Here is a 21,514-nt window from a genome sequence, read left to right on the forward strand (position 1 = left end):
CTTTTATGCATTTTTTTAAACATTTGCTATAATCCAAAGCATATTATGAGCAGCATTGTAGTAGACATTCTTGTCATGTCTTCCTTTTCAAATGAATCAGGATTTGCTGTTGGGCAATTTTATGACTAGGCATAAAATTATAAAATTAATAATTTTTATCTAGAAATAAGATGGAGTGAAGCTAAAGCTATGATAAAGAAGTAGCAGTCACTTCATTAAACAGAATAAGGGTATGTTTGTTGACCTTTGTGGTTTGAACGATGTTCTGATTTTTGTCTGTGTTCAGACATGAATACACAGTGGTCTTGGTTTTGTCTTGAACCATTTATCAGAGGGTCTTCTTTGATGTTGATGTTCTGTGAGAGTGATTTTGTGAAACACGGTGCTAGGCCACCTCCTAGCATCGGTGAAGCCTACCTGATAGTACTAGGCTAAATGCCAGCTGTCAGGAGCTGTTTGCTCCTCATTTAAAAATAAAGGAATAGGAAAAGTTTGACTCAGAAATAAGAACTAAAAGAAAGTAGGTCTCTAATTTTAGGAACAGGTCAAAAGGAATGTAAGACAAAAACTACCTAAAGGGCTCAAGAGGGATGGTTCATGCTTACAAAAGAAACACTGTACAAAGAATTATAAAAGTTACCAACATTTATTTAACAATTTATTTTTGAGATATAATAATTAAAAATGAACAGAAATCTTTAAGTATGTTATTGGCCATCTTACCAACTACTCTCAAAATCTTATTGATCAAAGCAAAAAATATGTAATGTTTTGTTGTAATATTGTTTCTGACCAAGAGCAATAAATTATATATAATTATTATTATAATTATATAAATTATGAAGAAATAGTGAAAGTACATAACAGTGTGAAGGTACTTAATGCTACTGAACTGTACACTTGAAACTGATTAAAATGATATATTTTGTAATGTGTATTTTAGTATAATCTTAAATAAATAGTTCAATAAATATATTATTGCTTTTTTTATTTTGGAACTTGGGATTGAACCCAGAGGCACTTTCCCACTGAGCTACATTCCCTGCCCTTTTTATTTTGAGACAGGGGCTAAGTTGCTAAGGCTAGCCTCCTGCCTCTTCCTTCAGAGTAATTAGGTTTATAGGCATGTACCACCGAACCTGGCAACAGTATTACATTTTAAAGTTAGTATGGTAAAGCTAAGCTGTCGATGGTGGGGAATATAGATTCAAGTGCCTTTTTAAGGAATATTGAAAACTTGAAGAACAAACCAAGAGACCCAAGATGAAGAGTTTTGATTTTAACTGAAGAAGGTAGAAGAACAACTAAATCAATATATAATAACAATAGGGACTAAATAATGATAAGGATAGAAATCAGTTACATAGAGAACAAGGATAATTAGTTGATGAAGATATTTCAGAGAAATTCAAACTGCTTCTGTGTGTGATGGTCAAGAAAAGAGAGTAAAGAGGACTGGGGATGTAACTCAGTAGAAGAGCTCTTGTCAAGCATGTGTAAGGCCATGGGTTCAGTTCTCAGCACTGCAAAAAAGAAAAGAAAAGAGAAAAGAAAATGGGAGTAAAGAAACAGGTATAATAAAACAGAAATTATAGTTTCCCTTACACCTAAGATTAAAACAATCAGGAATGCATATTAATAAGATTGTACAAAACTGTGAAAACCTGAACAAAAGGAATAACATTTTATAAAAAATAAATATCAAAATTGGAAAGAACAAATTATTGAGGCATCCTTGGAGAAATGAAAATAAAATGTTAATTCAACACTTCTAGCAGTCAAAAATGATAGTCATATGGTTTACAGTTGATAATTTATACCCAAACTTTGGGTACAAAATAGTATATACAATTATTCCTAACTTCATGTTTAGTTTTTATTTTGTTTACAGTGTTAACTTTGATGCCCAAACCAAAAAGAACTGGAAATTACAAACATAGGTTTAAAAGTCAAATATATTAACTACCTGTGTTCAAAAGTAGATTAAAACAGTAGTCAGAATTTATCACAGGGAGGCAAACGTTATTGAAGCAAATACTATTTCTCATTCGGCAGCCCACTCCATAGTTAAAGAAATCAAAACAAAAATAGCAAAATAGCTCAAAAAATTACATATTAGAAATTGTGATAAAAAGCATATTCTAAGATCTTTCATCTTGTGCATTTTTTTTTTTTTTTTTTTCCCGAGACGAGGGTCTTGCTTTGTTGTTCAGGTTAGCCTCATACTCCTTGCAAGGATTCGAGGGATCCGCCTGCCTCTAGCTCCTGAGTAGCTAGAACTATAGACTGGCACTATCACTCCTAACTCATACAAACATATTTAAGAATCTAGACTAAAATGATGCATTTATAGAAACATTACATTTGCCACCAGCTCTTTAATTACTGTTTACTACAATTTCATTTTTAGGTGTTAAAATTTTTCATTTAAGAAGTCTACTTTTGGGCTGGGGTTGTGGCTCAGTGGTGGAGCATGTGTGAGGCACTGGGTTTGATACTCAGTACCACATATAAATAAGTAAAATAAAGGTACACTGACAACTAAAAAAACATTTTAAAAAAGAAAAAGAAAGAAAGTCTACTTTTGGTGAGCACAGTGGCGCTTGCCTGTAATCCCAGCTTCTTAGGAGGTTGAGGCAGGCGGATGAGAAATTTGAGGCCAGCCTGGGCAATTTAGGAAGAGCAAGCTCAGTGTTTGCCTACTGTGTGTAGGTTTAATTCCCAGAACCAAAATAATAATAATAATAATAATAGCAATAATAATAATAACTTTAGTAAAATTAGGATTGCAACAATGGAGAGATTTATTTGCATTTTTTAATATCTTTCTGGTTTTTGTTTTGCAAACTTTATGTGTAGTATTTCTGAATGCTACATAGGCACTTGAAAGGAAATCTGTTTTCAGGATAGAGAATTTGATATCTATGAGATGTATAATTGGGAAGGTTTGATAGTATTTCTAATTTTTTCTTCATCTCATCAGCACTGAGAGATGTTCAAAGTTTCTCATTATAAATGTCGATATTTTCTGAGCTGGGTAGGGTGGCACATGCCTGTAATCCCAGTGGCTCGGGAGGCTGAAGCAGGAGGATTGAAAGTTCAAAGCCAATTTCAGCAAATTAGACCCTAAGCAACTCAGTGAGACCTTGTCTCTAAGTAAAATACAAAATAGGGCTGGGGATGTGGCTAGGTGGTCAAGTGCTCCAAGTTGTCACAAAAGACACAACAGAATAAATTTCAGCCAAAGTACAGCACTGATAATGAATACATATAAATACAAATCTAAATTAACAGTGAAATGGAGATGATGGTAGCCAGCACCCAGAATTGCTCCCAAAGGTACGCACTACTTGATCTTCACAACACTGTACCTCCTGTACTGGGCTGACTAGTGCACCACTAAGAGTCTGCGGAAATAATGGAGTACGAGGGTGTTACAGAAGACATCGTCACTTATACCTTATGTACTCTTACTGTCCCTTTGCTTCAGAGAAAGATGACAGTCATGAGCATACTCAAGCTGGCCGCAGAGAGAGGGCTACATGGTAAGGAACTAAGCTATATTGTCAAAAGCTATGTGACAGACATCTTAGAAGGTAGACTATCTTACCCAGTTATTCCTTCAAGTGACTGTATACCTGGGCAAGAGCTCGACAACAACTTCATTTTTTAAAATATTTTTTAGTTGTCAATGGATTTTTACTTTATTTATTTATATGTGGTAGTACGAATTGAACCCAGTGCCTCACACATGCCAGGCAAGCACTCTACCACTGAGCTACAACCCCAGCCCCAACAACCTCTTGAGAACCTAAAGAAGAACTTTCTGGCTAAGCTGCTCCTGAATTCACGATGCACAAAAATGGCAGTAGATAATACATACCTGTTGCTTAGTTTTAGGGTCCTATGTTTTATAGAAATAGAGAACTAATAAAGGGATAAAGGTTACAGAATGGAAGATATACAAGCTCACCGATGTGTCATTTGCAGTAACTGGGAAAGAAAGAATGTCATTTTGTGCACATGTGTATGGGTGCTGAGGATTGAACCCGGGGCACCGTGCATGCAAAGTACATGCTGTAACACTTTGCTATACTACCAGCCCAAAGATGTCATTAATGCTGAAAAAAATCACTAGATAGAAAGTTAGAAATATACATGAATGTAAAAAAATCAGAGTAAAAATGGCAGTCACATTTCAGTGTACATGTAATGACTAGGAAATTAAAAATTAAGATTTAAAATGATAGCAGATGTAACAGCAGCAAAAAATGCAATACTTCTAAACACACCTAAATATTTACAAGGTCTCTATGTTGAATACCACAAATAATATTGTGAAAAGTTAATGAAGACATAAATAAATGAAGGAATTTATCACATTCATTGATGAGAGTCTGATTATTTTCAAGATGTGAGTTTCCTCTGAATATAGTGGAAGAGAAAAGTAAAAGTGAAAGGATAGCAGAAGATATGTCCTGCAAATCACAATAAAAATAATGCTCAGGTGGCTAGATTAACAACACACAAGGCAAGGCTGGGATACAGTTCAGTGGTAGAGTACTTGCCTAGCATGTGTAAGGCCCTGAGTGTGATAACCAGGAACAGCACAAAACAGAAAACAAACAAACAAACAAGACACAAAAACCTGACAACAGGATCGATTTCTTTCTTTTCCTTTTTTGTACCAGGGATTGAATTCAGAGATGCTTTACACTGAGCCATATCCCTAGTCCTTTTTATTTTTTATTTTGAAACAGAGTCTCCCTAAGTTGCTTAGTTACTGAGGCTGGCTTTGAACTTGGATCCTCCTGCCTCAGCCTCCCAAGTCACAGGGATTACAGGCATGTGACATTGCACCCAGCAGGGAAAAATAATTAATGGGATTTTAAAAAAGCAATTTTTGTTCATGAGACAAGGGTCAGTGAAAATGCAAACCATTGACTAGAGGTATCTGCATACACATAGCTGACAAAGGACTCACATTCAGATTACATAAAGAACTCCTAAGAACCAACAATAAAAAGACAGATGAGATTTAAAAAAAACAAAAACGAAAAAAAAAAAGGCTAAAAACTTAGCATGGCCTTTTCCAAAGGAAGATGTCCAAATGGTCAATAGGCATCAAAACAAAGACACTCAACATCATGACATCAGGAAAACCACACTGCCTTACCACTACATACAAATCACCACCATATTTTACAGTCTGGCAATACCATGTATTACGAAGAAGGTGGAGCAACTGGAACTTGGATAAACTGTTGATGAGTCTCATAACTGGCTCAGCCATTACAGAAAACTCACAGTTTCTTCTTATGTAGATTCACATACTCTATGACTCACCAACTGCTCTCCAAGGAATATACCCTACTGAACTGCAGCCATACAAACACAAAGCAACAAGTACAAGAAGGCTCGTAGCATCACTACTCATGAGAGTCCAGGGAAGGAAACAATTCTAATACCTGTAAAGAGTGAGATGGGGGTGGGGCTGTAGCTCAGTGGTAGAGCACTTACCCAGCATGAATAAGGCACTGGATTTGATCCTTAGAACCACATAAAAATAAATAAAATAAAAGACCATCTACAACTAAAATATATTTTAAATAAAGTGTAAAATATACACATACAAGTAGTATATTCATGCGCTGGAATACTACTTAGCAATGAGGATAAACTGAAATATTTCTACAAAACACTGGAATAATCCAGAGAAGATGAGCATGGCCCCTGTGCAAGGATGACATGCACATTGTGAAGTGTTCCATATTTTAAGAAAAGAAAATCAATTTGAAACTGTTGGGTATGGTACTGTATGCCTGAAATCCCAGCTAACTGGGAGCTGAGGCAGGTGGTTCAAGTTCCAAGTCAGTGCAAACAACTTATCAAGGCCCTGTTTCACAATAAAATAGCTCAGTGGTAGATTGCTTACCTAGCATGTATAAGGTCCTGGGTTCAATCTGTAGTACCACCAAAAATGTCAATTAAATCAAAAGTTGGTTCTTTGCAAAGATACACAAATTTAATAAGTCTCTAGCTAAAACAGATTAAGTGGATACATTGAAATACACAAGCCCCCCTGAGTTCATTCCCTGGTACCCCCCCTCAAATTTTTAAGTTGATATAAAAAGAAACAGAATGAAAATAATCACATAGCTATTAAGTAAATAGAACGTGAAATTTAAAATCTTCCCTCAAGGAAAACCTCACTGGTAAATTCTCTCAAATATTAAGGAAAGAATACCAATTCTAATAAACTTCTTAAAAATATATGGTTTTTTTTTTTTTTTTTTTTTTTTTTTTAGTTGTAGGTAGACACAATACCTTTATTTTATTTTTATGTGATGCTGAGGATCAAACCCAGGGCCTCACATGTGCTAGGTGAGCACCGGCATGCTGAGCCACAACCCCAAGCCCCTCTAACAAACTTTCAATAGAACAGAGAAGAGATAACTCTGAACTCATTTTATGAAGTTACTATTACTCTCCTATCAAAACCAGACTAAGGCTTAAAGAAAGTACCAATCAAAATCCCTCATGAACACTGATAAAAATTCTTAGCAAAACATTAGCAAATCAAACTCAACAATATATTAAAAAATATATACTATGATAAAATAAAGTTTACTTCAAAAATGAAAGGCTTATTCAACTTTCAAAAATCAATCAATACAATTCATCATATTAACAAACTAAAGAAGAAATGCTGTAATATCTCCTAAAGCAAGGGTCTGAAATTTTTTTCTTAAAAAGTCAAAAAAATTATGTTATAGCTTGTAGACCACACGATCTGTTTTGAGTATTCAGCTCTACTGATAATATGAAAGCATCAAGAGACAATATGAAATTAAGTGGGTATGGCTGTTTTCTAATAAAACTTTATTTACATGAATTCGATTTACAAAGAAAAAACTTGACCACCCAAGGTGTCACTTTGTGACTTTTTAAAAATTTTTTAAAAATTTTTTAGTTGTTGATGAACCTTTATTTTATTCATTTATTTATATGTGGTGCTGAGAATTGAACCCAGTGCCCCACACATGCTAGGTAAGTGCTCTACCACTGAGTCACAACCCCAGTCCTAATTTTGTGATCTAAATAAAAACATTATATTCATGAGACAAAATTCAACTCATCCATGATAAAAACTCAACAAAATAGGATCAGAAGGGAAATTAGTCACCTGATAAAAGTAACATGATACTATATGATGAAAAAGTGAACACCTCCCACCCAATGCAAGGAACAGGGAACAATGAAGGAAAGTGAACAATGTTCACTTTCACAACGTCTATTCAACACTGTACCAATGGTCCTAACAATTGCAAAAAGGCAAAAAGAGGAAGAAAAGAGACAAATAAGAAGAAAGAGAGAAGGAGGGAAAGATGGAAGGATGAAAGAAGGGGAGGAAAGGAGGGAGGGAGGAAGGATCAAAAGCATTCCATTTAAAAAGGAAGAGTAAAACTGTCTTTACTCATAGATGACATGACCTACACATGGAAAATTCTAGGAATCTAGGAAAAAAGCTGTAATTCATCAATGAAATTAAGCAAAGTGACAGGAAACAAGGACAATACACAAATAGTATTCTCCCTATACTAGCAGGCAACAACTGAAGGTCCAAATTTAAAATACAATTCCATTTAGAATAGCATATGAAAACATGACAATATAAATAAAAACACTACAGATAAATGTACCCAAACACATGCAACATAACTGTATCCTGTATTATATTCTTTTACGAGATACTCAGTCAGGTATGGCCAAAAGAAAATACAGAAGAGAGGGTCAGGAAAAAAATAAAACAAAGTTTATTATATTCACAAGTTCCAGAGAAACATAATTGGGCATTATAAGTCCTAATATTGAAATACAGTTCCCTTTGGGCAGGACAGTGGGGAAGTATGTGATACAATTTGGAAATGGGGGCTTCAACTGATTAGGTAATGTTTTATTTCTAAAACCAGATGGCTGGCACATGAGTATGTATTTTATTATTATTCACAGCTTGCAAAAATCTGGAGAAGTGGAGATTATCAGTTATTCTTAGCATAAGAGGAAACAGCATCCAAAAGATTTAATGCCAATGTGGTAGGTATATAGTTTTTAAGATCTGGAGGAAAGAAAAAACACTAGGAACATGGACTGCATTAGAGAGAAGACACAGACAAGTAAGGGAGGCTTTCAGAGGAGGGAAGAAATTCTCCCTCAGAAAAGTTCCTCCCTCAACTGAAGATTATATTCTGCAAGGAAGGCAATGCCAGAAAGCCTTACCAGTGGCCTACGAGGCCTGCAGAGGAGCTTCTTCCCAGCATCTGAGAAATGCCTCTTCCTGCCCTATCTGCCAAGCGGTGTGCTGTCCCATCTATCCCATGCTCACACTCACCTGGACAGAGGTCTGGCAAATGTTTTCTCTCCTCTCTCCAGGGCTCTTCCCCTCGCTCCAGGTGAGTAACAAGTTTTGATTTGGAAAGTGGAATTTCTGTTTATAGGAAAGAAAACAAAGAGAACTCATGAGGTTACAAAAGACCCATGAATAGTGAATTCTCCAGAGAAGAAGGTTGAATAAGGAAAGGGAACTCCAGTCAGAAATGAATCACATTTGGGGGATGAAAATCTCCTGTGTCTAGAGAAAGAGAAGGTAAAATGAGAGCCCCAGCCTCTCTTTTCCAGGGAAAGAGACCTGGAAATGCAGTGTCATACATAACATGAGTAAATCAAGCTATCTGCTTCAACTCTGTTAAATCCAGATTTACTAAAAGGAAAAAGATTAATTACTGTTTTAAGCCCAACCCAGAGGTATAACCTTTCTCATGACAAGTGGAAAATATTCTGTGGGGCAAATTGTAGTGCTAAGGGATGCCATACTTACCTAATGATACCAGGTGGCTATAGGTCTCCAGCATCACTTCCCTGTGTAGGATCCTCTGAGCAGGGCTTAACAACCTCCACTCCTCTTGGGTGAAGTCCACAGCCACGTCCCTGAACACCACGAAAGCCTTCAACACAAAATACATCCCTGCTTATCCAGAAGTCCACCTTGCCTGCAGCTTAGAATGAGAGGGCAAAAGGCTCCTGAAACAGAATTTCTCAGCTAGAGAAATACTCAGTCACCCAAAGTAAAATTCTAGCAATAAACTGTGTTCAAACGGCAGTCATTACTCTCCTCTCCCCAGGTCTCAATTTCCTTATAAGACGGATATTATAATAGTATTGACCTTACAGGGTCATCATCCAAATTAAATGAAATTGTCACTGGCAAGCATCCTATAACTCTGAGGGGAACGAGCCTAGATGAGGCTGACGTGGTGAGAGAACAAAGTGGAAACGTCAAAGAACACCAGTTCTTGGTAAGCTGATGGAACAACAGGACCAACCTTAAGGTGTGCCCTCTCTTTGTGGAGTTCCCTTTAAATGATCTAAGTTATTATTTTTCAGCCTAAGTGGGGTTTCCTACTGCTTACAGTCAAAAGCATCCTACTGGTTGACTGTTGGCAGTGAAGACCTCCAGTGAATCATGCCTATTTCTACCCTTTATGCATTTTCCTCCTTCACTAACCCTGGGCTTGGCCACATGATTTGCTTTATGAAATGGGACATTAGCAAATATGATGCAAGCATTACTTTAGGGTGTTTGGTTTGGGGACTGGTTTTCACTCCTGTGCAGGGCACCTTGAGGCCATCATATCACTAACATGAGCTTGTTCAGTGAAAAGGCCACATAGAAAAGAAGAACTGAAGCAACCCGACCAACCACAAGACACATGAAGTTGCTCAGCTCCAGCTCAGCAGCCAGCTGACTAGCCACATGAATATACAGGACAATCAGCCCAACTGTGCTAGGCCTAATTGTGTTATAGCTTTTGCTTAATATAGTGGTCCTCTTTTCTGCCCAAGAGTTGTAAACTTATAATAAATGATTTCATTTTAAGCCACTAAATTCTTTAATCCACTAGACTGGTGAAAAAATAGTGAGAACACTGCTACAGGAGGCTGAAAAAAGATTATGTTATACATTTAGTAAAACGCTGCTGTGTGAACTTGAAACAAAGAAAATGTAACTGATGACCTCTCAATCCAGCTAAGGACATCTCCAGACAGTCAGTTGAAAGTTTCAGTTGTGGGCTGGGGATATGGCTCAGTGGCAGACCACCTGCCTCACAAGCACAAGGCCCTAGGTTCAATTCCCAGCCAAACATACATACACATATGCACACACACACACACACACACACACACACACATACGCAGAGTTCCAGCTGCATGTTTCTAGCTACACAAAATGTGTAGAAATAGAAGCAATAAGGAAATTATTATGGAATTAGTAATCATATTTTAGAGGAAAATACAGACATGACAGGACTTGCTAGGTGCATGGTTCAGTTTCACATTATTATAATAAACTACATAAGGCAATTAACTTATAAAAAGGCTTATTTAGCTCACAATTCTGGCATCCAGACCCAGATCAGGTGGCACCATTTTGAGGCCCCTGATGAGGCCTCACCTTATCATGGTGAAAGTGCATGAAGGAGCAAAATGTTCATACCATGAGACAGAAAGCAGAGACAGAAAAAAGACCAGGGTGCCACAATCCTCTTAGAGAGAATACCCCCAATGGCCTAAGGGTTTCCCACATTTCCCACGTCCTTAAAGAGCCACTACTTCCCACAGTGTCACCCTGGGAATCAAGCTTTTATATATGGACTTTTGGGGGACATTAACTGAACTACAGCACCAGGTGAGAAACTGAACCTGTTTTATACCACAGGGCTCTCTAGCTACAAGAGTCTCAAATTTTTAAAATGGCCTCAGAGTAAAGGTCATATCAAATGTTTGAAAGACCCAAAATTTAAGACCTTTGAAAATAAAGGTGACACCTAGTAGATTCTCCAAGCAAGACCAAAGGACTTCTGAGATTCTTTGGATATTGTCCCACAGCACCAATATCCTGCCCAAAGATACGCAGAATTGTGTTATAGCTTTTGCTTAACACAGTGGTCCATATTGGATAAAGCAGAAACTCACACAGCTTTCAAGAAGGATATATCTGCCTCGACTAAAAGAACCAGGGACAATTCAAAATGAAGAGGTGTCCTATATGCCTGCTTCTTCTCATTTTTTTCAAAACTAGGGATTGAATTGAAGGTCTCCTACATGCTAGGTAAGTACTCTTCAACTAAGCTACATCCCCAGTCCTCTCTCTATCTTTTTTTAAAAATAGGAGTGAATGTTACAGTTTCCTTGTTTATATCAAATCACAGTATGTTAGGTAAGTAATTGGAGGTGGTGGGAAATAACAGACTCTTCTTTCAGTATACAGATATCTGACTCCAAAGGAATCTACTGAATAAGCCTTAGCCTCCTTGAGTTCAATCCCCAGTACCAAAAATAAATAAATTAAAATAAAATAAAAAACCTACACTAAGGAACATGTTGGTTACATGACTTAGGTCTTACTGAAAGTGAAAGAAGTGACAGGAAATATCAGTTGACACAAACTTATGACTTTTCCTAGCACATCAGGCTACTTCCTTATTAACATTATGAGTGGTTAAGATAACACATATATAAAAGATTCAATATTACCTTGGAAAATGTCCTTAGTGGGATTTCTTATGCATTCTTGGTGTTAACACTTTCAATGAAATATTTTACAAACAAGAAACATTCAGTGTTGCTCTGAAAACATCCAGGACCATATAAATCCCCACCAAAGGAGTTCCAGATTAAACTAAATACAAATCTTTTTCTAGCTAAATTCTACTCTCATGGGTCGATAAGCATAGTCAAAGCAAATCTGACATAACCAAATTAGCCCATATCAAAAATGACAGTGAGTCATTCTGGTAACTGTATTCATACTCAATAAATGTTCATCTAATTAACCCAAGGGTATCCAGGTCACCATTCTCAAGAACTAGAAAGCAGAAAATTCCTATAGTCTCTCAACCACTATTTTCCCACACACCAGTGATTTTCTGATGCTCAGACCCTTCTTAATATCCTTAAAAAGCCAGCTTACTCAAAGACAAAGTCTGAGTTCCCCAGCCTGGCACATGGAATTGTTTGATCTGTCTCCACTAAGCTCAAAGTTGGAAGAAACATCTCTCTCAGGGACTGGGGAGGTTATAAAATGAGAGAGGAGGGCAAAAAATGTTAGCTTGAGAATGATTTTAACCACAGTATGAAGAAGACTGTAGGAAGTGCAGCAAACAGACCCTCCAGGCTCTGTCCAAATGGTGAAGACACTGTCTGCTAAAACTGCCCGACACCAAAGAACAGTGCAGGTTTAGGGCAGATTTATTTTTAGAGAAGCAGGAACTCGAGAGACTTTTTTGTGAAAACCTCCCAACTGCTGATGCTGAAAGTGCTCTCAAGTGTAAAATTCAGTTCACAGCGGATCAAATTCCTCCCTCCCATGTGTGAATAGTCTGTATCTTCACCTGTACATTATTTTTTAATTAACCTTTAATAGGTCAATTGGCTACTACATTCCTTCCACACTGTGGCAATGGTAGTATGCCCAGAGGCCCAGTCTCTGAAACAAACTGTTTCCTACACTCTTCCCACTCTTTCCCCGAACTCTCCAACTTACCAAACCCTTTGGCTACAACTCAGTTCTCCTTCTCCTGGGAGTCCTCCTCAACCACTCAGGCCACAGGTCCTCTGCTTGTCCCTGTTTTTTTCATCCACGTTATTGGACAACTGAGCATGGATATCCCTGTGTTATTATTGAAACTGCTCTGTGTGTTGTTGTGAGGAATGGATGGAAAAGATGGGTACGCTAAGGAAGGGCTCCATGTAAGATGAGCCACTCCTCCAGGATAAGGAATGATATTTGGCAGCAAGGCAGCCTCCTGGGCAGTAAAAGGTAAGGGGTAGGGTGGCAGAGATCCTGTTGACAGCCAAGATGTAATTACAGGTAATTCTGACCTCCCTTTTGGCTCTCAGGATGCCCGTGGCCATTTTCCCAGCCTCCACAACGTTCTCCCTACAGAGTGTCCAGGTGGAACCTCCCTCCCAATGTGTCGAAAGTGCCACAGTTAGAGGTCGGGGATGCCACAGAAATCCACAGCACAGCCCAGTTCCAACCCAGAAATAGGGAAAGGGGATCCAGGATTCCCCAGCAGCCTCATGCTCGGCTCCAAATCTGACCACAGAGTTTAGCCCTTGTTCCCATCAGTGGAGTGAGTTTGTCTCTAACCCTACGGACTTCAAAGAAGGAAAAACGGCAAGGTGGTGCCTGCAGAAGTGCGCCAAGTCCACAGGCAGCTCTGCCTCTCCAAATCCAGGAAAATGTGAATATGAAAGTAAATAGTAACAGGGACAACTCAGTGAATAAAAATCTATGAATTCACACTGACATAAACAAATTAACAAATAAGTAGGGGAGAAGTGAAAGCTCTTCTTTATAGTAAAATGCCAAGAAGTTAGTATGGACAAAATATTGGAGATTAAAAAAAGAACTTTCCATTTTGAAAACATCATAGTAAAATAGATCCAGATGATAGTTACAAATGGATGTTAAACTAGAGGGTGAAAGTTTAGTGAAAAGTTATTTCTATATTTTCAAAGCATCTCCCTATATATCACCTACTAATTAAAAACAAATACTAATATTATAGTGAAGAATTACAGTACATACCACCTTAATCAATTATCAAAGTTAACATACTCAAAAATGGAAGAAGCCAACATCACGTATCTTCTAATGTGATGTACTGAGAATAAAATATCACATTTGTGACAGTCCTGCCACAGAATTCATGACCTGAATGTAAGCATGAAGAATCATAGGACAAACTGAAATGAAGGGACATTTTACAAAATAACCAGATTATCCCTTTCCAAAATGTCAAGGTCATGAAAGACTAGGAAAGAGAGAGAAACTCTTCCAAATTAAAGATTAGAGAGACATGATAAGTAAATTGAATATGTGATCACAGACTGGATCTTGGACATTGTGTAGGAGAGGGAGTAGGATAATGTGCTATAAAGGACATTATGTGGATGAGTGAAAAACATTTAAATATAAATTATGGGTTAGATAACTATCATAGTTTCTTACTTTGATAACTGTAGTTATGTAAGTGAATATTTTAAAAATTGTTTTAGTTGTACATGGACATAATACCTTTATTTTATTTATTTATTTTTGTATGGTGCTGAGGATTGAACCCAGTGCCTCACATATGCTAGGTTCGACCACTGAGCCACACCCCCAGCCCTGTAAGTGAATATTCTTGTTCTTAAATAATTATACATTGAGAGGGTAAAGGGCAAAAGGGGCAAAATGTCTACACTTTACTCTCAAATGGTTCAGATAAAACTTGTGTTTTGTGTGTGTGTGTGTGTTTGTGTTTATGTGCATGTGGAGAAAGAGAGACAAAGAGTAAGAGTGCATGCAGGAATGATAATGCTAACAGTCCAATATGTAACAATCGGTGAATATGAGTAACAGGTACAAAAGAATACTCAATATCAGGTCTTACAACTTAGGCAAGTTTGAAATTTAATCAAAACTAAAATTTAATCAAAGTGATCAAGATAAAATACACTCCTATGTAATTACAATTCTCATGTTACATATAAAACTAAAGGAAAATACAGACTTCCTAGAAAAGAATTTAAAAGAAGACCGATATATCAAAAATCAAACACAGGGAAACTGTGAAATAAAAGCATAATTAACAGCATTAAATACCTTCAAAAAAGGAAAATAAAGGAGGAGTGGCAGGATAACATGTATAAAGAGATTTATTGGGCTGGGGTTGTAGCTCAGTGGTAGAATGCACTACCACTTTGGTCCTCAGCATCACCAAAACAAAACAAAACAAAAAAAACAAACCTACTAATAATGATAAAATAAAATAGAGGTATTGTGCCCATCTATAACTAAAACTATTTTTGAAATAAAAACCTTTTACCCACAGTTTTATCTTATCCCAGTAACTTGTTTGTGGTCTGAAAGGTCCAACACTTTAGAGCTCAAGAATGAATTGAGGAAAACTGAATGTCTTGGTTCTGCCTCCTGTAAGCTGAAGCTGTTGTTCTTGGGTGCACGTAAATGGAATTCATGTTCTATGGGACATTAGCAAGTGAATTTTCAAAACTTTTCTCTTATAACCTAGCTGTTCAAGTTAGCATACAGTCATTTCAGTTTTTCTATCAAATCTGCTTTTCTTGAAGGTCAAGGAGGGAAACAGAAAGAGTAATAAAAGAAGGAAGAAAAGAAGGGAAACTTGTCATAGTTCCTTATTATAAAAAACAAAGGCTAAATTTTCTATGTTGATCATTATCTGAAGTGTTCAAATTCCTGACAATCAATACAAAAGCTGTACAAAATGACAGTTGTCTATAACTATGTACAGAAGATAAGCATGACCTTGTTGAAAAACATTTAGAAGACCCCAATCAACTGAGAGCTTTATATTACTGGAGGAATCCCCAAATTTCCACCCATCCAATTCTGTCCATATACATACAATACAATTCAATCAAAATCCCAAGAGATGCTTGGTGTAAACAAGACAATTCAAGAATTTATATGGAAATACAAGGAAAAACAAATGGCTAAGATATTGCTGAGGAAAAAAAAGGTGAGAGGACTTATTCCAATATAGAATTACAGCGAATACAGTAGTGTGGTACTACTGCAAGGAGAGACGGAACAATGGGACGGACAATAGAACTGAAAGATAGACATAGATATTTACAGTCGCTTAATTTATTACTAAATTGGCACTTCATATCAGTGCAGAAAAGATCCATTTTTAAATATATGATACTGCTACAACTGAATTCCCACATTGGGGGAAAGATGAAATTGAGTACTTCCCTACAGAAAATAATAAATGTTAAAGCAATAAACTAGAAAGCTTTTAGAAAAGAACATGAACTTTTCCTTATTTCAAGGTAGAAGAAAATTTCTAAAGGACTAATCACAGGAAAAGACTTCATTATATCAAAACCCAGAAGTACAACAAAAAAGAACAACAAATAGTGAAAAACTGAGCCAAGCAGGATAAAATATCACATATATAACTGACAAAAGACTAATATACTGAAAACATATACATTTTTGAGAGTCTCTTTCTCTCTCTCTCTTACACTTACACACACACACACACACACACACACTGTTATATCAGAGAAAAACAACCCCATTAATAACTGGCAAAGTGGGGCACAGTGGTGGTTTACACCAAAAATTCCCAGCTACTCAGAAGGCTGAGGTAGAAGAATCCCAAGTTCAAGGCCAGCCTTGGTAACTTAGCTAGACCCTACTTCTAAATAAAGTAAGAAGTGTTGGAGATGTAGCCTGGTGGTAAAGCAGCCCGGGGTTCAATTCCTACTACTAGTACTAGTACTATTACTGATGATAATAAAAATTTAATCATAATAATGGATGAAAATAAAAGGTTAAAAACTGACAAAATACTTGGAGGAGCATTTTAGAAAAAGAGGATGTTCTAATGCACTAGAACAACTACTGAATTTCACTAATAATGAAAGATATATAAAATAATGTGATAATATTAGATATTACAATTTGGGAAAAATTGAAAAGACAGACAATACCAACAGTGGAATAGATATGGAGCAAAAGGAATCCCTATAAACTGTTGCACGGTATCTTGAGAGAAAACTTTGGCACTGCCTAATAAAACTGAAGATGTACCAGTTCTTTGCATCAGCAATTTAATCCTAGGTATATATGCTACAAGAAGGGAAGCACAAATGCGCACATTACTAGTGTGAGTCAAAAATCAGAATTTACTTGTCTACTAAGTGTAGAATGGATAAGTCAATTATAATATGCTTATAGAGGGTATGGTATATATACAACAATATTAAAATGAACTGTGGTTTCTTTTTAACTTTTTATTAAAAAGAACACTAAACTTTTCTGTTTATACACATCTAAAAAACCCATAAAGACCAAACCTATATGGTACAAGGCATCATATACAGGTACTAAAGTTCTAATGAAAGGCAAAGAAATGATCATAGTGATTGTCAGTATCAGAACACAATGTTGTTTATGATTGTATATGGGGTAAATGAGGGGCTTTTTCAGTGAGGACTGTTTTCTATTTCTTGACCTCAGTATTACTTCAATGTGTCTTTATAATTATTTGTTAAACTACACCTACAGGTGTTTTATATCATTTCTGTGTATAATTTGGAAGAAAATAAGCATTCAGATAAGTATTATGTACCTCAAAGTGTTTTTGAAATTAAGCCATGTGGAAAAATAGTTGAATATGATTACATTTTAAAAGGTAGGATATGCTGCAAGGTAAATGTGTAAATTCAAGTTTTCAAAACTATTTTAGGGCCATCCTCACATTGAATGAGGCCACGGACTTGAGGCAGTGCAAACACAAACACACACACACACACACACACACACACACACAAAACCAAACTACTGAAAATTTTAAAAATTGCATGTTATACATGACTGGCAAGGACATATTTACACTCATTGATTTTAATTCACTGGGGATATCTGTACTTCTGAAAATATTACAAATAATCATGTTTTGCTTTTATAATAATAGAAAAACATTATTAAAAAATGCAGCAGAGGGGTTGGGGCTGGGGCTCCAGCATAGCAGTAGAGCGCCTGCCTAACACATGTGAGGCACTGGGCTTCATTCTTAGCACCACATAAAAATAAACAAATATAATAAAGGCATGCTGTTCACCTACAACTACCAAAAAAAAAAAAAAAAAAAACAAGAAAAAAAAAACAAGATAAAGTAGAATTAAAACCACCTGACAATTGGTGGAGGACAGAAGTTGGAGTATGGAGACACCAGTTTTTCAAAGAGAAAACTATAGGAACCATGTTACCTAAAGGGCAAGAAGTCTCAAGAGAACAGGAAATGATCCGCTACCTTTCAGGTGCCTTGTGGATGTTCAACAGCTGTTCCTGATTCCTCTCTGGAGGCCTCTATCCAAGCAGGGCAGAGCTGGGGAAAGAAAAAGGAGTCAGGAAACACCAGCGTCTTCTGGGGGTCAGATGGATAAATTCAGAGGTCAGTTTAGGTCAGTCCCGATTGTCCCACGCATACACTTTGATCAGAGAAATCTGGAGCATCAGAGAAAATCAAGGTTACTGCACTTCTGGGCAGAATTTGTCTCTCAACTGACAATTCTGGCTGGAGTCACAGAAGCATAAAGACGCCCCACTTATACACAGGCGATAGGGACACAGAATGTTAAAAACACACACCAAGGGACACACGTCAGAGGTACCCAAACCTAAAAGCAATCGGCCACACACACACACACACACAATCTCAAATACCACGGAGACACACACAGTCACATAGCGGGGTCCACAGGAACCTCGTACTTTCAATGCCATCCACCTAGGGAACACAGTGACACCAACAAATTCACCAGCACCCTAGCCAACGACATCAGAAACATACACGCGGAGGAAAGCTACAAATCTCAGAGCCTCCGACACACCCACGCACGCAGTTCGGGAAACCGACATAAACACACATCTACCAAGCGGACACGCGCTCACGGACCCTCACACGCGCTAACCATAATAAAACAAGTGGTCACAATTAAACTCCACTCACACGCGCGATCATAAGGGCTAATCAAGTCCTGTGCCTTCCGCACAGGTCCGCCCACCACCGCACAGACACGCGCCCCTATAAAGACTCAGTAAGCATCATTCGCACACTCCTCACAGTCGCCCCTTCTCAGGCTTCCGGTCCCCCACACAAGCCTCACGGGCCAGGGCTTCAGAAACGCGGGGCTCGCAGCCGCCTCACCTACGCCCCCTCCGTTCTACTCACCTCCGATCCACTCCAGTCGGATATAGCCGAAGCCAGCTCTCACAAAGCCCTGAAGCCCTCTGCAAACCAGTCGGAAGATCCCGCCCAGGCCTCAGAACTAGTTCTCGCGGGAGGAAGGACTGGCCCTAGAGGCCTCTGGGAAGTGTAGTCCAGGAAAGGACAGACTGCTGAGTCATGCTCACATGCCTTCTAATGGTATGGCTAACCACAGGCTAAACCTGCTTCCAACCAAGCTGCTCAGAACCTTTCAAAATCCCTCAGCTGACAAGGACTCCCTGAAGCAAAGTTTGATCAGGCTCCTCTGAGCATCGTTTTTGCCTAGTCCTCCTCCTTCTCACTCCAGAAAGAATCTTACCAAGTGACTTTAACCAGAATCCTCACAACCCTTCAAGTTTCCCTAGTGCTTTGCCATCCACTAACCCCTCACCCTACCCGTGGGCTATAAATCCTAATTGACTATTGCAATATTTTGAAATTATTTTTAACATATGCATTTTAGTTGTCGATGGACCTTTATGTTTATTTATATGCGGTAGTGAGAACAGAACCTCACACATGCTAGGTAGGCCCTCTACCACGGAGCCCCAACCCCAACCCTGCAATCCTTTTTAAATTACGTCTTCCAAGTCTCTTCAATACGCCTAGTGCAGGACTGGGAATATAGCTCAGTTGGTAGAGCGCTTACCTTCCAAACGCAAGGCCCTGGCTTTGATCCCCAGCACGGCAAAAAGAAAAAAAAAAAAAAAGAAAACCAACAATACCTCCAGTGGGATTTTTGTTGGACACAGCCCAGTCCAAGAGCACCTGCGTGCCCCAGGCTTCCACCACTCACCTGTCAACATATTGTGCCACAGGCCTGGGGCACAAAGGTTTCCCAGCACCCGGATGGGTGGGGCCAAAGCGGTCTGCACCTTCCAGATTCAGACTTGGCATCTTGGCTTCAGTGACCACGTTGGCAGAGCCGAGCTGCAGTTTGGAATCCTGTTTCAAGCTGGCAGTGCGCAGAGGTTCTTAGGGCAGGCAGTAGTGGAGCGTGCCCACGGGCTGGGAGCGTGAACACGAATGTGGGACGTGAGCTCATGCCACAGAGTGACCAGGAGTGCTGTGTGCCCCTCTCAGCAGGCAGCCACCTGGCTCTCGGTGTCCACTCCTTGCACCTCATTGGCTGTGGCTGAGAGCATGACCTGGACCCTGTGGCACCTGGTGAGGCCTGTGGAGCCTCACCAGCCCCTGAAACGGGCGGTGGAAGGACACCATCACACTGAGGTGGGCAGACCCGCAGGGGCTGGAGAACCAGGACGAGAGCACGCATCCTTTCCGGGCCTCCCGGAGCTGCTGGAGCTCCTGCCACCAAGGGGACGCCACAGATTCCACGGCTCCCAGATGCCACTGCTGAAATGCGATGGGAAGCCGCCTGGTTTCTGCAGGCTGGGGTGGGGGTCACAGCCCCGTGTGCCCTCCTGCACTCAGAATGGAGGCCAGCCGTGGTCCAGGTGGAGGGCAGGGAAAGGAGAGGCCCTGGGCGTTTCTCCTTCCAGTCCCTGTGGGACACAGGGCAGGGTGTGAACGTCAGCCACCCTGCAGTAGGAGCCTGGGTCCCCGAGTCACACTGTGGAGAGCTTTGCCTGTCTACCTGGGAAGGGGCCCTGTCTGTGCTCCTGTGTGTCCCAAGTGGCAAGCGGAACTGTGCAAAAGCCCTTCTTCAAACCTGAAGGGACCCAAGGGCTCCCAGTGTCACACCCAACACCCCGCGTTCAAGTGCTCCTCTGAATTCCAAAAGAGTTCCTGCGACACATATCCCATCTCGGGGGGAATAAGGGCATCGTAGTAATATTTCCCAAGTCATGCAATGACTTGAAAAAGCCCCAACAGTCCAGACTAAGGAGCACGTCTCTCCATGAGCAGTCTGGAAATCTAATTTCCGATGATGTTGTTGAAATTGTTTCGAGTCCAATAGAGAAGGAAGGGAAAACTAATTTGAGGCATGCTGAGTGTGCTCAGTGCCGGATGCTTTCACATGCTGTTTCATTCAGGGAGAAGCCCAAGTTGCTAAGCTGTGGTGCCCTGTGACCTTAGAAAACCACTTCAGCAGACTAGGAAGATGCAAACAGCAGGTATCCAAACTGGTTTAAATAATAAAGGGAAGGTACGGGACTCTGCACCTGGAAAGCCAGAGCTAGGGTGGGCTGCAGGCTTGGCTTGTTCCAGCAGTGGAACCGCAGGAGGGAATGTGACAGTGCCATGCAAAGAGGGACATCTTGGGGAGTGGGGGTGACACTGGAGGATGGCCTGTCAGCAAGCGTAAATGGGACCTTCCCAGGCAAAGTGGGCATCTGGTCATCTGCACCAGAGGCCAGAGCAGCCTTAGAGACAGCTGTCCCCCTCATCTTGCAAATCAGGAAACGGAGACTCCCAGAGGGGTCTGCCTCCCCTCAGTCCACCGTGTCATCAGGAGAACCTGCTCCATCAAGAGAACCTGGAGCAGCAAACCCGGGCGGGTACCAGCTGCCTCAGGAGAGCAGGCAGGCGTGTGGGTGCTGGGAGACCAAGGCCGCGCCTCTGCCACCCAGTCTGATCATGGCTTCGTCATCTCGGGGCAGATGTGAACTGGCTGCACCTGCTGATCCAGGAAATCGAGGTCTCCCTGGGCAGCCAAGGCAGGGGGCAGCTGCTGAGCG

General features: G+C 39.6%; 1 protein-coding gene and 2 long non-coding RNA genes across 11 annotated transcripts in view; 1 reads left to right on the forward strand and 2 right to left on the reverse strand.

Annotated features, from left to right (window-relative positions):
• Positions 1-21,514, forward strand: part of LOC306648647 — a 392,598-nt gene that overhangs the window by 317,527 nt on the left and 53,557 nt on the right. The gene's annotated exons all lie outside the window — the stretch shown is intronic.
• LOC306648651 overlaps positions 1-21,514 on the reverse strand; it is a 74,733-nt gene that overhangs the window by 9,862 nt on the left and 43,357 nt on the right. The gene's annotated exons all lie outside the window — the stretch shown is intronic.
• Positions 3,217-18,899, reverse strand: LOC306648645 (zinc finger protein 875-like). Of its 9 annotated transcripts, none has more exons than XM_079118859.1 (4): positions 12,943-14,615; positions 8,879-9,005; positions 8,393-8,488; positions 3,217-5,468 (listed from the first exon to the last, which is right to left on the reverse strand). In XM_079118859.1, the coding sequence occupies exons 1-4, from the start codon at positions 12,973-12,975 to the stop codon at positions 5,434-5,436; spliced, it is 291 nt and encodes a 96-aa protein (XP_078974985.1). In that variant the 5' UTR covers positions 12,976-14,615; the 3' UTR covers positions 3,217-5,433. The 9 variants fall into 9 exon arrangements, 2 of the variants coding, with proteins under 2 accessions (XP_078974985.1, XP_078974984.1); XR_013760420.1 differs by lacking the exons at positions 3,217-5,468; positions 12,943-14,615 and adding exons at positions 17,872-17,990; positions 18,837-18,899 and having other exon boundaries at positions 7,795-8,488; XR_013760421.1 differs by lacking the exons at positions 3,217-5,468; positions 12,943-14,615 and adding exons at positions 17,916-17,990; positions 18,837-18,856 and having other exon boundaries at positions 7,795-8,488.

Source organism: Sciurus vulgaris (assembly GCF_902686455.1).
Source record: "Sciurus vulgaris genome assembly, chromosome: 17".
In the NCBI taxonomy this organism is placed as follows: domain Eukaryota; kingdom Metazoa; phylum Chordata; class Mammalia; order Rodentia; family Sciuridae; genus Sciurus; species Sciurus vulgaris.

Excerpts from the sequence above, each read along its gene's own strand:
- LOC306648645 (XM_079118858.1), bottom strand. The coding sequence starts at position 12,975 with ATGGCCACGGGCATCCTGAGAGCCAAAAGGGAG. Across the intron at positions 9,006-12,942 it reads TCCTGAGAGCCAAAAGGGAG|GCTTTCGTGGTGTTCAGGGA; the intron begins GTCAGAATTACC and ends TTTGTGTTGAAG. Across the intron at positions 8,489-8,878 it reads TAGCCACCTGGTATCATTAG|AAATTCCACTTTCCAAATCA; the intron begins GTAAGTATGGCA and ends TCCTATAAACAG.